The sequence below is a fragment of the Anser anser genome (genome assembly GCF_964211835.1).
Source record: "Anser anser genome assembly, chromosome: 6".
Taxonomy (NCBI): domain Eukaryota; kingdom Metazoa; phylum Chordata; class Aves; order Anseriformes; family Anatidae; genus Anser; species Anser anser.
In genome coordinates this window covers 30,804,003-30,817,659 of record NC_139726.1, presented here as the reverse complement: position 1 = coordinate 30,817,659, position 13,657 = coordinate 30,804,003, and the positions used below count along the sequence as shown (strand labels likewise).

Sequence of the window (13,657 nt, the reverse complement as noted above, 5' to 3'; positions counted from 1 at the left end):
GACAGCACTACAAAATGAATTGCCTTGAGTAAGAAAGAAATGATGTGCCATGACACAGAATAATGTAAAGTAAAATTACTTTAGTTCTGGTCCTAATACAGCTCTCCGTTTATAGCAGCAGAAATTAATTTAACCAATTCAATGGATAAAAACCTTTTGGACATCAAAATTGGGCAAATAGGTGTGATTTCTAAGCAGACATACCAAAAATAAAGCAGTATTTTGGGGTTCCCCTTTTGTTTTCAGTGCCAGTGGCTGCAAACAACCTTGCTGCCATGCATTGCAACGGCTTCTGATGGCCCTCAAAGCCAGAAAAGACACTCCAACAAGGGCTGCAAGCTAAAACTAGACAATGTGATGCTTCCAGCTAGCTGCTTCCTTTCTGTGGAAACTGTTCACTTTTCTCAACAGCCAAACAACTCTTGTTCCACAGCTACGCTTAACACTGCTGCGGCCCACTGGCCCCTCCCTCCATGAAGCTGGGACTCAAACTCACACCATTCAAGTCTACCACAGTTGTCTCAAATATTTCAGTAAATGACATTGGAGCACGCGGCAGCACAGTTCCTCCCCAGAATGATTCTTAACTTCCTTCAAATATGTTTATATGAATATGAATACACACACTTTAGGTGTATAACACTCTGGATATCAAAAAATGTTATGGTGTATGAGGATTTTCAGAGGGCTGTAATACAAGAGATAGTCATCCTTGTTAAAAAAAAAAAAAGGAAAAAAAAGGGTGGGGGAAGTCTTTCTGCTACCTAGCTTGTATTCCAAAACCACAGCATTTTATTATCGGTGTATTAAACAAGACAATGCATATGAGCACTGAACTGAATATAGTATTTATCAACTAGTACTTTGAGAACTAAATTCCCCTTGCTTTTCTGCACAGCTACTCACATGCAAACCGGGAGCAAAAAGTCCCCAGTCTTAAGGGTAGGTGTTTTCCTCTTGGAAGAGCCCACTTACAAAGTACTCCCAAGGTAACAGAAAACAAGTGCACAAGGAGCAAGAGCTGAAGCAGATTACTTGGCCAGGTTTCCACAATACTCTTGTGCTGGGATTGCAGTGAAGAGGCCAATGCTGCAAGCTCTTCTTGGCCAAGACACCTCACCAAGATGACAGAAGGATCAGTTGTAGAATACGGTACTTAGGATCTCTTCTGGTCAGGCTCGGTTGGACGGTGAATAGGGCTGCCTTGCAGAGAAACCCCTTTTGCTGGAGTTGCATCTTTTGCATCTTGGTGCTAGGTGAATGGGACTCAAGGTTCGCACCCAAACCTCCCATCTCAGGACTGCCAGGTGCCATAACGTTAACATTTAACAGAAAAAACTCCTCCCTCCTCTCCCGTGCATTTCTTCCACCACGTACCTGTCCCACTACCACCCTTTCCCAGTGCACATTGTACAAAATGTAACACCTCCACATTCCCCTTGGAACAGTGCCTTTCCATGTATTTAATGATACCGAAGAAAGAATGACATCTTTTTCTCATTTTGAGTTATTAAACCGTCTCAGAACAAGCCTGTTTTTCCAATGCTAGGTAGAGGTCCAGGCCCAGAACAGACAGCTAAATGCTCCTTCCCAGACCTGCCACTACGATAACACCTTTATTTTGAGCCATTTTGCTGAGATGCTGTTTCCTGATCGGAGGTAAAAATAAAATAAAGACACGTGCTTACAGAAAAGAAAGTTCACGGCTGCATCTCTGGATGGCATTTGAAAGTCTGAGGGTAGCATGTGTTTTGAACATGATTCCCCTTTTGGAGCTGACAGTGGCGACCGGCACAGCCTTTGTTCAGCACCAGCACCAAGTGCCTGGAAAAGCAAAGCCCCGGCCCCTTCCCTCCCAGGCAGAGCAAACCCCAAACTCCAGGCAGACTGGTATCGGCTGAAGCCTTTACTTTTGTGCATGTACACGGCAGTCAGACGTTTTTATTGCAAAACGCTGTCTGGAAAAGATGCAAAACAAAATTGCTAAACTGCAAAAAGAAGAGAAGGGAGGGGGGGGAAACAAAAGGCCCCCTTCCCTTTGCTTATTGAGTTCAAAGGCATAACATGCAGCACCCTGCAGCAAATGGGAAGCTACACTAATTTTAAAGCCATAAAACGCTATAAAGTGCCCTGCGGGGCAGGACTACACTGAAGCTAGTTGCACCTAAATAAGACATGGTTCATTTACTTCGCAGCTTAGCCTAATGTAATCATCAGCGGATTTCTAGCCTAGAGTTGTAACAGGCAAATAGCCGATACTGCGGAGGCGACACTCCCAGCCATTGAGGGGCCTCCGCTAGATTGCTGTTGATTAGAAAATTTTTCAGTTTTGACAAGCACTTAATGAACATAAATCGCTCCTTGATTGGTTTCCATTTGGGGCCACAGGCACACCTAAGAAGAAAGAAAAGTCTCCAACTCCTCTCCCCACCTTCTTGCACGGACCTCAGCAACAAACCTAAGATCAGGTTATGATCCACAGTGGAATATATTCATCAAGTTTTCCTGTTAATGTAGCCATCCTCTCCTCTTGCATATAAACATGGGCATAATATCACTCAGCTTCATAATATATAGTTAAGCTTAAGAAAAACAATGAAATGCGATTTTCTGAGGAGACCATGGGAATGAAAATACGTTCTGGAAGACGCTGATCAGCCTAAAGCACTCTCTCCTGACAAAAAGGAAGTCATCTTGAATCTGCTTTATTCGAATTGGGAATCAAGAACATTAAATTTCAGTAATAAAAAGCATTGACTATGTCTATACTACAATATTAATCAGTCCAATCAGTGTTCCAGTGGCGGTGGCAACACTTTCAACACAAAAGCAGTTTCAAAAAATTACGATTTTTTTAAATGGATCACTCATTTTCATGAAATGTTAAGACAACTATGTCTGCACCTCACTTCTCATTCAGACTTTGTAACAAGAACTGCTGTAAAAGACAAATTTGAGTTTTACCATCGTGAGTAATTTATGAGGCATTTATATCCACAGCAGTTAGCTCTGCTGGACAGGAAGCTCTAATTTTATAAAACCCTGTGATTAATTAATAGCTTGGCTTTTGCCATTAATTTGCAACTCATTCAGATACCAAAAAAATCTTCCCTACTTTTTTTTTTGAGGGGGGGGGGGGGGGCACAACAATGAAATATATGCTTGCTGCTCCTTACTATGTACTGCAAGTTTGCACAGCTCTGCAAGTAGCAGTACTGCATTTGCTACAATAGCCTACACTAATGATGTGATAAATCTTGTCATACCCTCTCAAATGAATGGACTTGAAACGAAAAATGCTTCACATTCTCCTTGTTTGTGCATTTACTGACCTGTGAATATCTGTAACAAGTCACAGAAGTGATTATAAGAAGTTGCTGTGAATAATCAGTCTTCCTCTCCTTCAACACAGACAGTGATTATGTATTTTAGGAGTATTTCAGAGTGTAGCTTGCTGACCATCAGTAACTACAGTTTTATTTTTCACTGAGCAGAACAGGTGCAATGGCACTTTCAAGCAAGACTATTTTTAGTTTGAAAGGACACAAAGCCAGGGGGGTCAAAATAATTTGCCTTGACAGCTATCCCAAATTATAGGTCTCACTTAAGGACTGCAAACACATTTTAGCTTGTATTTTTCCCATTTATTTTTGAAAGTTTTCTCCCAAACTGAACTCCACTCCATTACCTTTTTAAGATAATTAAGTAGTTTGGCAGGAAGATACGAAGTGAGTGATTGACCTCTAAGAGGTAGAGGTACACCACTTTATAAAAGCCATAGGTAGATCTCTGTCAGGCCTTTTGCTTCTAAAAGCATTGTGGATGATATATTTTTTATTTGGTATCTTAAAAAATAAATTTACAGCAGCATGAGTAGCTCCCACTTTTCCCATAAAGGTCAATTATCCTCTAGTTATTACTAGCAACAATGTAAATACACAATGTACCAAGTCAGAATTAAGAAAGGCAAGCCCTGGGAAATTCAAATCTATAATGGTAGAAAGGACGTTGCTCCGAGCACAGCTTTGATGAAAACACTTCCAGAAAGACTGCCAGCTGTGGTGAGGGGAAAAATATGGCATCAACTCATCAACTGTAACAAGCAATCGTTATACACATACTTTGTAACTGTTCCTATCATTCTGTTTTTCTATCTTAACCAGTGTTTTAGGCATATTAATGGATACCATAACTATAGTAAAAACTTAAGTATGACATGCTTCTAACAGATTTGTCCTCCTCACCCCTCAAACTATATCCCCATTTCTGCTCTGTAGGATTAGCTTTGATCACTGCTCTTTCCATATGGTAGAGCTACACGTGATGTGAAAAAACAACACATACGTACCATTTTGTGAGTTCAAGTACTTATTTAGGCCTGACTTGGGGATTACTTGTGCATAGCCAGCCAACGTCCAGCTTTACATTCCTTTGAAGCAAAACCACATTGAAAAGCCTGAGAAAACCACATGGATCTCCAACACTACGAGATACCTACTTACAAGGTCTTTTCAGATGCCTTCCATTGCTCACAAAGCATGCTCTTCCTGTAGGAAACAGCCAGTCCCCCACCCCAAGGCTCTGAGGAACTCGGCAGGCACAAGAACTGGGTCTGTTTTGTATCATCTTCTAAGACGGGTCTTCATAGCATATTGTTGAAGCCCTTGTGCAAAAAGTGTAGCCTAGTATTGGATGACTCTTTGCCAGGCTGAAGTTTTGTTTATTTAGTTGAAGTACGTTCACTTTATTTGAATACAAACCATTGCTAATGCTTGCTTTGCGTTTGCTTACATGGGTTGCTCACCCATTAAGAGCTTTGAAATTGTGGCTGCTGTCAAACTAATTGAGCAGAATTACATGTGTGAATTCACATACTTCTCACAGAGGTAAGGGACAGGTTCATGCCCCCCGACCACTGCTACAATCCTACACCCTTTAGCACAGGTTATCAAACCAGACCAGTGATGACGGGAGCAAGGTTTAACAGCAGCATTGTGGCAATATAGATGTCAGCAAGCAAAAGTAAACCTTGCTGTGAAGGTATGTGGTATTTACATAGCATGCATGTTCTAGATGGGTTTTAAGTGATAGGCATCAGACTTTCCTCCTCATGTATTTAAGAGGCTATTCTTTCCCCCTGTAAGTTGCCATGGTGCTGTCCTTTTATTTGAAAACAAGTCTAGAATAGATTAAACATAAAAGGCAAGAAAAAAAATCCTTCCCTAAAATAGCTGTTTTCAGCTTTTTAAAATTTATTATTCCATCCATAAATGAGGGGCAGCGATGATGATGAGGATACAACAGCAGAGAATGGACATCCACAGCTAAAACTTTGTCGTCTACTGACCTGTGGCCTGACGGCAACAGCCTGGAAGACAGACAGTGGTGAAACATCATCTATTCATCAGGATAAGGCTTAGATAAAGAAGCTGCACGTAGCACTGCCCAGCAGGTATCCCAGTGAATACATTTCAGGAGCCCTTACACATGGCATTCTGCCATTAAAAGCCAGGAGATGCCGAGACAAATTCCCATGGGTCCCTTTGGGTAGGCTGACACTGAATTTGTAGGCCAGAATTTTAGTCATCCACTCAATGGCTACACTCCACAAGTGTATGATGAATAGGTAGCTATGGTGAACCTTGAAGCCTGCAGGTCAAAGTTCTCTCTCATTATCCCCACCATTTTCTATTGGTACAGCTCCTCAGCATCCCAAGGGAAGGGAAGGTTTGAGGCTCTTGAAAAATCCTGACATGACCAAGTCAGAAAACAGTAGGGTGCTTATGTACATGTATTTTCTTTCCCCATTCTTCTCTTCCCCCGATTTCTTAAGAAGAAGGAATACGAATTTAGCTATTGTGTAAAATGTCAACCTGGTGGCATTCGTAGTTACTTATTTAGCTGGAACAATGCAGCAGTCATTTCAGCACACTACCCTGCCAAACAGGCCTGACCCTTCCAGGAATACCTCCTCTGCAAGTATGATACTAATTTGATTTTCACTCCCCACCCCAAAATCTTTCATTTTGTAGGCAATCCTTTATTCAGCAAGGACAACAGTACTGATTTCTGTGACACTAACGCATTCACTACATTAAAAAACACCTTCTTCATGTCTGACATGCTGCTGAACACATCTGACAGCAGAGACAACTGATCCACTTTTGGCCAGATCTCAAGCACTCGTTAATACGGTGCCCGCTAACAGCCATCACGTATTTAAAAAGCTTCTTCCAAGGCAGGAAATGAACAAAATTTTATGTTCTGACCCAAACTACGAACCAGAAAGACCAAGCTACCTTCTGAATTGGTTTCTTCCCGCCACCACTAGAGGCCAGCCCACTGCTCGCTTCACAGAATTGCAGCTGCGAAGTATCATGTAACCCAAATTACCTGCATATTTGAAATAACCCAAGTCTAAGTGAAAAATACATGTATGGTAATTGACGGATGTACAGCTGCCTGATGCATAAAGAACGCTCTGCAGGGTATATTAACAACAGCTAACTGACAATAAATAGTTTATTGACAGTACCGAACTGCACTGCTCAAGTAGTGCAGCGGCTCTTTGAAGGCTAAAATCAATAGAAATAAAACATTAAGCCAGCATCATTTATAACATAAATCACATCACAGAAAGATTTTAACATGAATGAACATAAGCCTACATATTCCTAGAAAGCGGATTCGGTGAAGGCGTCTCAAGAAGCCTGAGAACAAGCACTAGGCTTTGCCCAGTAGCTTCTTGGCAGCTAGGAGCTGAGTGTGGTCCCTCACCATGATCTACCAAAACACAGCCAAGGGAAAAGTACTAAGTTACAAACCTCTCTCATCTATGAAAGGAGATCTGAGCAAATGAAGTACATGGACGTGTACCTTTTCTTGGGAGTGGGGGGGCACGGTGGGGGATAGAGGGAAACAATTACAGGCTAGTAATTACTTCTTCTTTAAATGGATTCTCTCTAATCTCCAATGGATTTACCTCTAATCTCAAAGTAATTACCTCTAATCTCAATGGATTCTCACTCTGGGGAAGACTAAGCAGCTCCAGGGAAGCTGAGAGAGAAGTACTCTATTGTCTGCAAAGAGCGATGAAAAACTAACATATGTGCATAGAAACCATCAGGAACAATAGAGCACTTCCACAGCGAGGATGGGACCTGGGCACACACAACGGCAGCCTGCCTCCTCTCCCTCACTGACCCCGAGTGGCCACCACAGCCCAAACCCACGTGGGCTGCCTCAAAGGCAGCTTCCGTGCTTCCCTTCTGCCAGCCGTGCTGATGTACAATTTGGGTGTTTCAGGACTACTTCTCAGCAGAGTTCCCCCCACATTAGAGACTAAAAGTACGGCCAAAGTGGCCAGTTCCACAAATGGGAAAAACTGGACAGTCACTTCTTCCGGACTGTACAGGTAGAGGGACGAGATTTCTGATGGAAAGCAGCAATTACTTGAAGCTAGTTGCCATGTAATTTTTAAGAAATATCGAAGTAATCATGAGAAGTAATAGCACAGCATGATTATGGCAGGAAGCAAGACTATTAAGTCTCATGACAAGCCAGAGAAAATGCCAATGTTCAGCAGACAGGAAGAGAAAGTTGGTGCAAGCACAGCATCAATGTGGCCATGCTCCTGAGACATCACCCATTGAAAGCAGAAGCTTTCTGCCAGATCTATGTACAGGTCTGTAAGACCTAGAGCACATCTACAGAAATACATCTATTCAAAACCTTCATTTTTACTCCTTAATGAAAAATTTGCCCAGGAGCTCACAATGACAGCAATAGGCGTCAAATGGCCCTAAAACGTTACAACTGGTCACCCTCTAATTTCAGAATATGATGGTAAAGCTTAAGACCTGAGACAATCCCAAAGATCTTGGCGAGGGTCATACTATGTTTTCTGTATTTCACTCTTGCCTGTACTACACAGCAAAGTGAAGGAGCTTGGAATTCGCTGGGAATTACAAAACCTTGACTGTCTATATAGGTTCTGTTTTTTGAATTGCTCTGACACGGCACAAGTTCTGACAAATCTCACCTTTCCTCCTGCTGGCCTGTCTGGGACTGATGGGACGGACTAGTTTTGAGTCTCATACCTGTGCTCCTTCCACCCCCAAAACCAAACCCAGGGACTGTTACACATACTGAGAGGGACTGACAGGATCCTTGGGCAGACAACGACAGACATCTTAATATGAATACGCTTTACAGCACGTTTTAATAGAGATGTCATTTTCAAAAGGCTGTTCAGAATTATTTTCTGATTAAACCATAGCCACTGCACACTGACAAATACCAGAAAACTTTCTCACTCCTTACTACATCTATGAAGTTGTACTGTGCTATAATTTTCCTTTTAAAATGCTTTGGTTCTTTTTTAATGGACAACAAGTCCCTAAAAGCATCAGCACAAAATGAAGGCTTAAGCTGTTTCAGCTGCCTCTTGAAATCCAAGGGTACCCCTATTCCAAGGCATTCAGAGGAATCTGACTGTAGACACACTGTTTCACTGTGGAGCTATATTTCCAATTATGCCTTTTTGAAGGGAAGGAGAAGAGAATGAAGAGAGAGAGAAAGAAGTTCCCCCAACTACATGGGATCACCAAAAACATTCCCAGATGAGCTTGCTAACACCACTTTATCAGGGCTCGATAGTTGCTGAACGCACAGAGAGCACGATGTACTTACATGTAAACTAGGATGATAGGTCAGTACACCATTGTCGCATAATGTCACATATTTCTTCTTCCATTCTTTATTCAATGACTTGCCACTTCGCTTTAGCAGCATACCCTGTTAGAGAAAAGAAGAAAAAAGATTAAGCATTATTTTGCCAGTGTACACCTATTTAAGACACAGGAAAGGACTAAATATAATTTGAGATGTTTTCTCCTACAAATTCCTCATTTTCATATTTTTCCCATAATACATTTTTCTCCATCATAAGCTTTAGTGCTAGCAATTTAGAAGCAAAAGCTCTAAGCGCAGTTTTATAAAGCAAGTCATGTAAACAGGAAAGACTGTGTAATGTCAGCTTTGTCCAACAGGTAGAGAAAGTCATTTTGCATTCAACTTCATTCCTCAGGAAAGCACATTTTAACATGTCACAGGGTAGGTTACTTCTGCACACACACAGCTGGTAAAGACAACACACTTGGTGTGTACTTCCTTGCACTGTGAAATAAATGATGAATCTCAGGTTGCATGAGGGTCATACTATATGGCTTGTGCTCCGTTTAGCACGTACCTGCGGGTTCCTTTGTTGTTCAGTCTTGGCCCTCCACAAACAGGGAATGGTGCACATTTATGTTTCCATTCCCGTTTTTAGTAAGGTGACACAATAGAAATTGCCCTAACTACTCATTCCAAGCAAAAAGAGATGACACTAATGCCAGGCAAGAGCAGCAAAATGGTAACAGGGCAAGTACAGCACTTTTCCAATGAATTCTGGATAACTGGAGGAAAAAGGTGTAGTCGATAAGGAAAGGAGGTGGGCAAGATGACTCACTTTTCCATAAATCATAGTCAATCTACACATCAGTGATGAATTTCAACAATCAATAACTGAGATTAAAACTCATCATCGTGTTTAAATGGCCAAGGACTACTAGCACATACCAATGTGTTTTCTCAGCCTAACAAGAGAAATTCACTTTGAAAAGCAGAATGTAACTTCTTGTAGCACAAATTGATGGTAAATCAAACAATGCTTTAGCAATGTTCTTCCCTACGAAACATTCATTTCCAAAGCCAAGTCAGAAGGCACTTTCCTGATGAATCCACACAGTAACATGGTTATTGGAAGTCGTGGTGTCTCTACCAGGACATTTCAACACACACAGTACTGCCACAGGTAGCAGTTTCACAGGTCAAGTTTGGATAAAAGCGTTCACTTCTATTAATTTCAATAAATCATCATCAGGAATCTACACTAATACAAGTTTCGGTTTTCTTATCCCCATAAAAAGTCTTCCCATTCTGATGGAACTTAAAGAAAAAAAATGGAAAAAACATCACTAAGGAGGCAGAACATAAAAGAGATGCACCATTAAGCATGGTGCTTCCAAATATTTCAAGTTGTTTTTGTTAAAGCAGTCACGTTTTGTGAGCAAGTTATGCTATCTGCCTCTTCCCATTAAACCTGCAGCTTTATAAAATGGTCCATCTCCAGACCAAATCCCAAGACCCAAATGGACCAGGGGTAGGTCTATGCCACTGCACAACGAGAACTCTTTCAGAGCTATACATATTTGTTCCTCCCTCAGATCCCGATGTGAAAAGTTTCAGCTGAAGTCCCTTGCCACAATCCACAGGAACTAATAACTCTCCTTCTGCAGCCACAGAGATGATCCCTATGGAAAATCAAAGTTCACAACCGCCTGTTCCTGGACACACACTTGGAATAAAAGTTCTATGAGCAACCCTTCACAATTCAAAGCCGTCGGTGGACGGGACTGTAAATAAGAGCTCGTATCGGAGGACTGAATTACAAACTAGTGCAAACCCCTAACTTTCTGACCATCTGGGGGTCACGTTTCTTTTTTTGTGCTGTTCTTTGCTACACTTAGGCGGCTCACCCTCAAACTTTTACAAAACAGAATGGGACTTCTGAAAGGGCTTCTTACAAAAGCTTCTTGTGAGCGTGAGTTACACATCCCAATTACTGTCTTCTAGTGGTTAGAAACGTTGTTTTCTTCCATTAAAAATGAAAGCTTATTCCTGCCTTTGACTTGTATGTTTGTCTATAGTAGGTGATCTGTCACTTCACCTTTCCAATCTTTCATACCTCACCTATAGCACATTCGCTCACATGTAGGGGGACCCAATTTCAGTTATCACTATGCTATGTGGATCAAAAATTACTCTCCTAAAGCTGTTTCCCTGCACTGGTTCTGATGTGTTTGTTCTTCAGACCTTTTAATGGGAAAAAAGCCATAAGGATCACAACTGTGATTTTTTTTCCTTGTCTTTTTTTGAAGTCTTGAAGAAAGTAGAAATATATTTCACACCTTTTTACCTATCCCTTTGCTATACAGAAAATATGCCACTATTACGTAATTTTCAGTTCTTGCCAATTATAAACTCAATAAATAGTAAAACTTCCAAGTTTAATGATTTTTACTACAGATGTTTTGTTAGTATCTAGGTATGAATTATGGATCTAAATGAAGAAATTCAAAATGGGGCTTCACCTTGCTTTTCAAGTGCAATTCGGTGCTTTCATGTAAAAAATTACTCATTATCAAATATGTATCATTCACCTATTTGGGTCTAACTAACAAATCAGACTTCCCAATCCATTTTTTTAAGGCACTACCTACCATGCATAAAGAATAGATTTTTTGTTTTATGTGAGAATTAAAAATATCTTCCAGTATCTGTGGAGAAAGCTGCTCTGAATACAAGGAGCTAACAAAGTGTTATGAAGCGGAGAAGCACATAAGCCACATTTTTTTTTCCCCCCAAGGCTAGAGTTCGCCACTTTGTCTGTGATAATTATATAGAATGGTCTGGAGAAATGCTCTTAGTATCAGAGTTTAGATCCGCTATAAATGCACTTTAACATTAACTGAACTTAAATAATAGATATATAAATAAATGGCCCAGATATGACAAGAAATGTTACTTAAAAAAAAAAAAGAAAAGAAAAAGAAAGGCCTTCACTTCGGTCGCATTACGCCTACCTTTAAGGCACATCAGATGCTCTGCCTGGGAAATGAGCCCCGAGGTGCCTGCGAAGCAGCGGGCAGGCAGCTCGCCGTGCCTCAATGCAGCCACGCAGTAAGGGACTAAGTAACATTTTGAACTTGGGGTTGGCTTATTTTTATTTTTTTTAATAATCTCTGCCCCAAATTATTATTAATCGGATAACGTTGTTTCTCCTAATTTGCATGAAGACTTTCATTACGTTCTTCCATCTGCAGTTAGCGCAGCTGACCTACGCCTCGAGATTCAACACTACGGATATAACGCCTCCGATTTGCTCATAAACAGAGAAGAATTTAACACTTCAAATTAAATTTTTACCACCTTCCTTCCAAAACTGCAATTCTGCATCTAACAGAGGACCACTTCCTCGAACAGACAGCGCAGCTGTACTTTTAATGAGTAACAAGGAAAACGCTCAAGCAGAGCGCACAAACTTCTCTTCTCGCCTCTTGCCCGACCAACGGCGTTGCCGTACAAAGAAAACAGAGGAATGAATTGTCTGTATGTACGGCAATCTCTTTATTACTAATGTGTATGCTACGTCTAGTCCCAGGAGGTCATTGCAAGCCAAAAGCAATGTTAAGTGTACAAGCTTTAAATAACTTACAAAGTTAATGTAATGAATGTAAGTGTTATCTGAAATCCATCACTCAGTGGCTTGCTGTAGCCTCAAGCTGTGATAAAACACCACTCATAAATTTATATTAAAACTCTGTTCAATAGCAATTATTTACCAACAAAGATTTATTGATTGCATTTGCTGTTAGAGACTGGGGCCCTAACTGAGTCAATCAGCTTATGTTGTTGAGCTTCAGGGCACCAGGAGAAGTTACAGACTGCCATCAGGCTCTGCAGCCCGATCATTATTGCGAGAGTACAAGCAGCTAATGAAAGGCCTCCAGCGCGGGATCGATCGGGCTGATGGGAAGAGACCACTGGTCAAGGGACCACTGTGCATAATGCGCCCACTTCATCTGAATACGCGGCAATCAGCTAAACCTCGGCGCTCCAGACGCCCTCCCGTGAGCTACAAACCTTGCTTACAAATGAAGACGAATGGTGAAGCAATTATGAATTTGTTTTATGGAAATACTTCAGGTTTTAAGCAGCAAATTACCAGCATTTAAAAGAGCGACCTCCTGAAGTTGTTTAATATTGCATCAAAGCTGCCACTGCATGGCCTGCAGAATCAATACCACGTGGGGAGCAGCATACCTTGCATTCCCTGTTGTGCTCCATTTTGATTTTGTAACTTTCCAGTGTGTTTTAGATTTTCCAGGGGCCACAAGAAACGAAGAACGTTTCACAAACAGGGTAATAATACCAGTGATCCCAGCTTAACTGACTGCAGTGTTTTTTTTCCACTGGCTCCAGCCATAGCATTTGACTTTGCTTAGTTTTGTATTTATTTTAAGGACAATTTGGTACATCTGACTTCTGTTAGCATGTCAAGCTGAGATGGCAGGACCCTCTTGAAGGCATCAGAGCCAGGACTGCACCTTCAGAAAAAGAAACAATACTTAGCTCTCTATTCTCTTTTGGAAACTTAAACCACTGCCATGGCAGAGGTACGAGCATCATGCAAGCTTCTTTTTTTTTTCCTCCTTAATTTTAAGCCAACCCCATACTGTTACCCTGACGTTGTTTTGACAGAATGAAATATGCAATCTTGCACTTAATCATTAACAGCATAAATTCTTCATTTTCTATTCAATGCTATGAATTTTCTACAGCTCTGTCATTTGCATCCTGTTCATAAAAGAAAAAAAAAAAAAACCACAACGCACTTGTCACAAACATCCTCACCCAAATAATTGCAACGGCAACCATTCGTAGTCAGGATCTCAAACAACTGTTACATATGAATCCTGGTCAATAAAACATATGCTTCCTTTAAATTGCTTAACATCATAAACAAATGCTGGCAAAGCCTCCTGGTTTGCAC

At 41.1% G+C, this 13,657-nt stretch overlaps 1 protein-coding gene across 11 annotated transcripts in view; it reads right to left on the bottom strand.

The window, feature by feature from the left end:
* AGAP1 (ArfGAP with GTPase domain, ankyrin repeat and PH domain 1) overlaps positions 1 to 13,657 on the bottom strand; it is a 375,831-nt gene that overhangs the window by 140,124 nt on the left and 222,050 nt on the right. For all 11 annotated transcript variants that reach the window (XM_083841487.1, XM_083841488.1, XM_083841479.1 and 8 more), the window contains one exon: positions 8,692 to 8,796. In XM_083841487.1, coding sequence (XP_083697613.1) covers positions 8,692 to 8,796 — 105 coding nt within the window. The remainder of the gene's footprint in view (positions 1 to 8,691; positions 8,797 to 13,657) is intronic.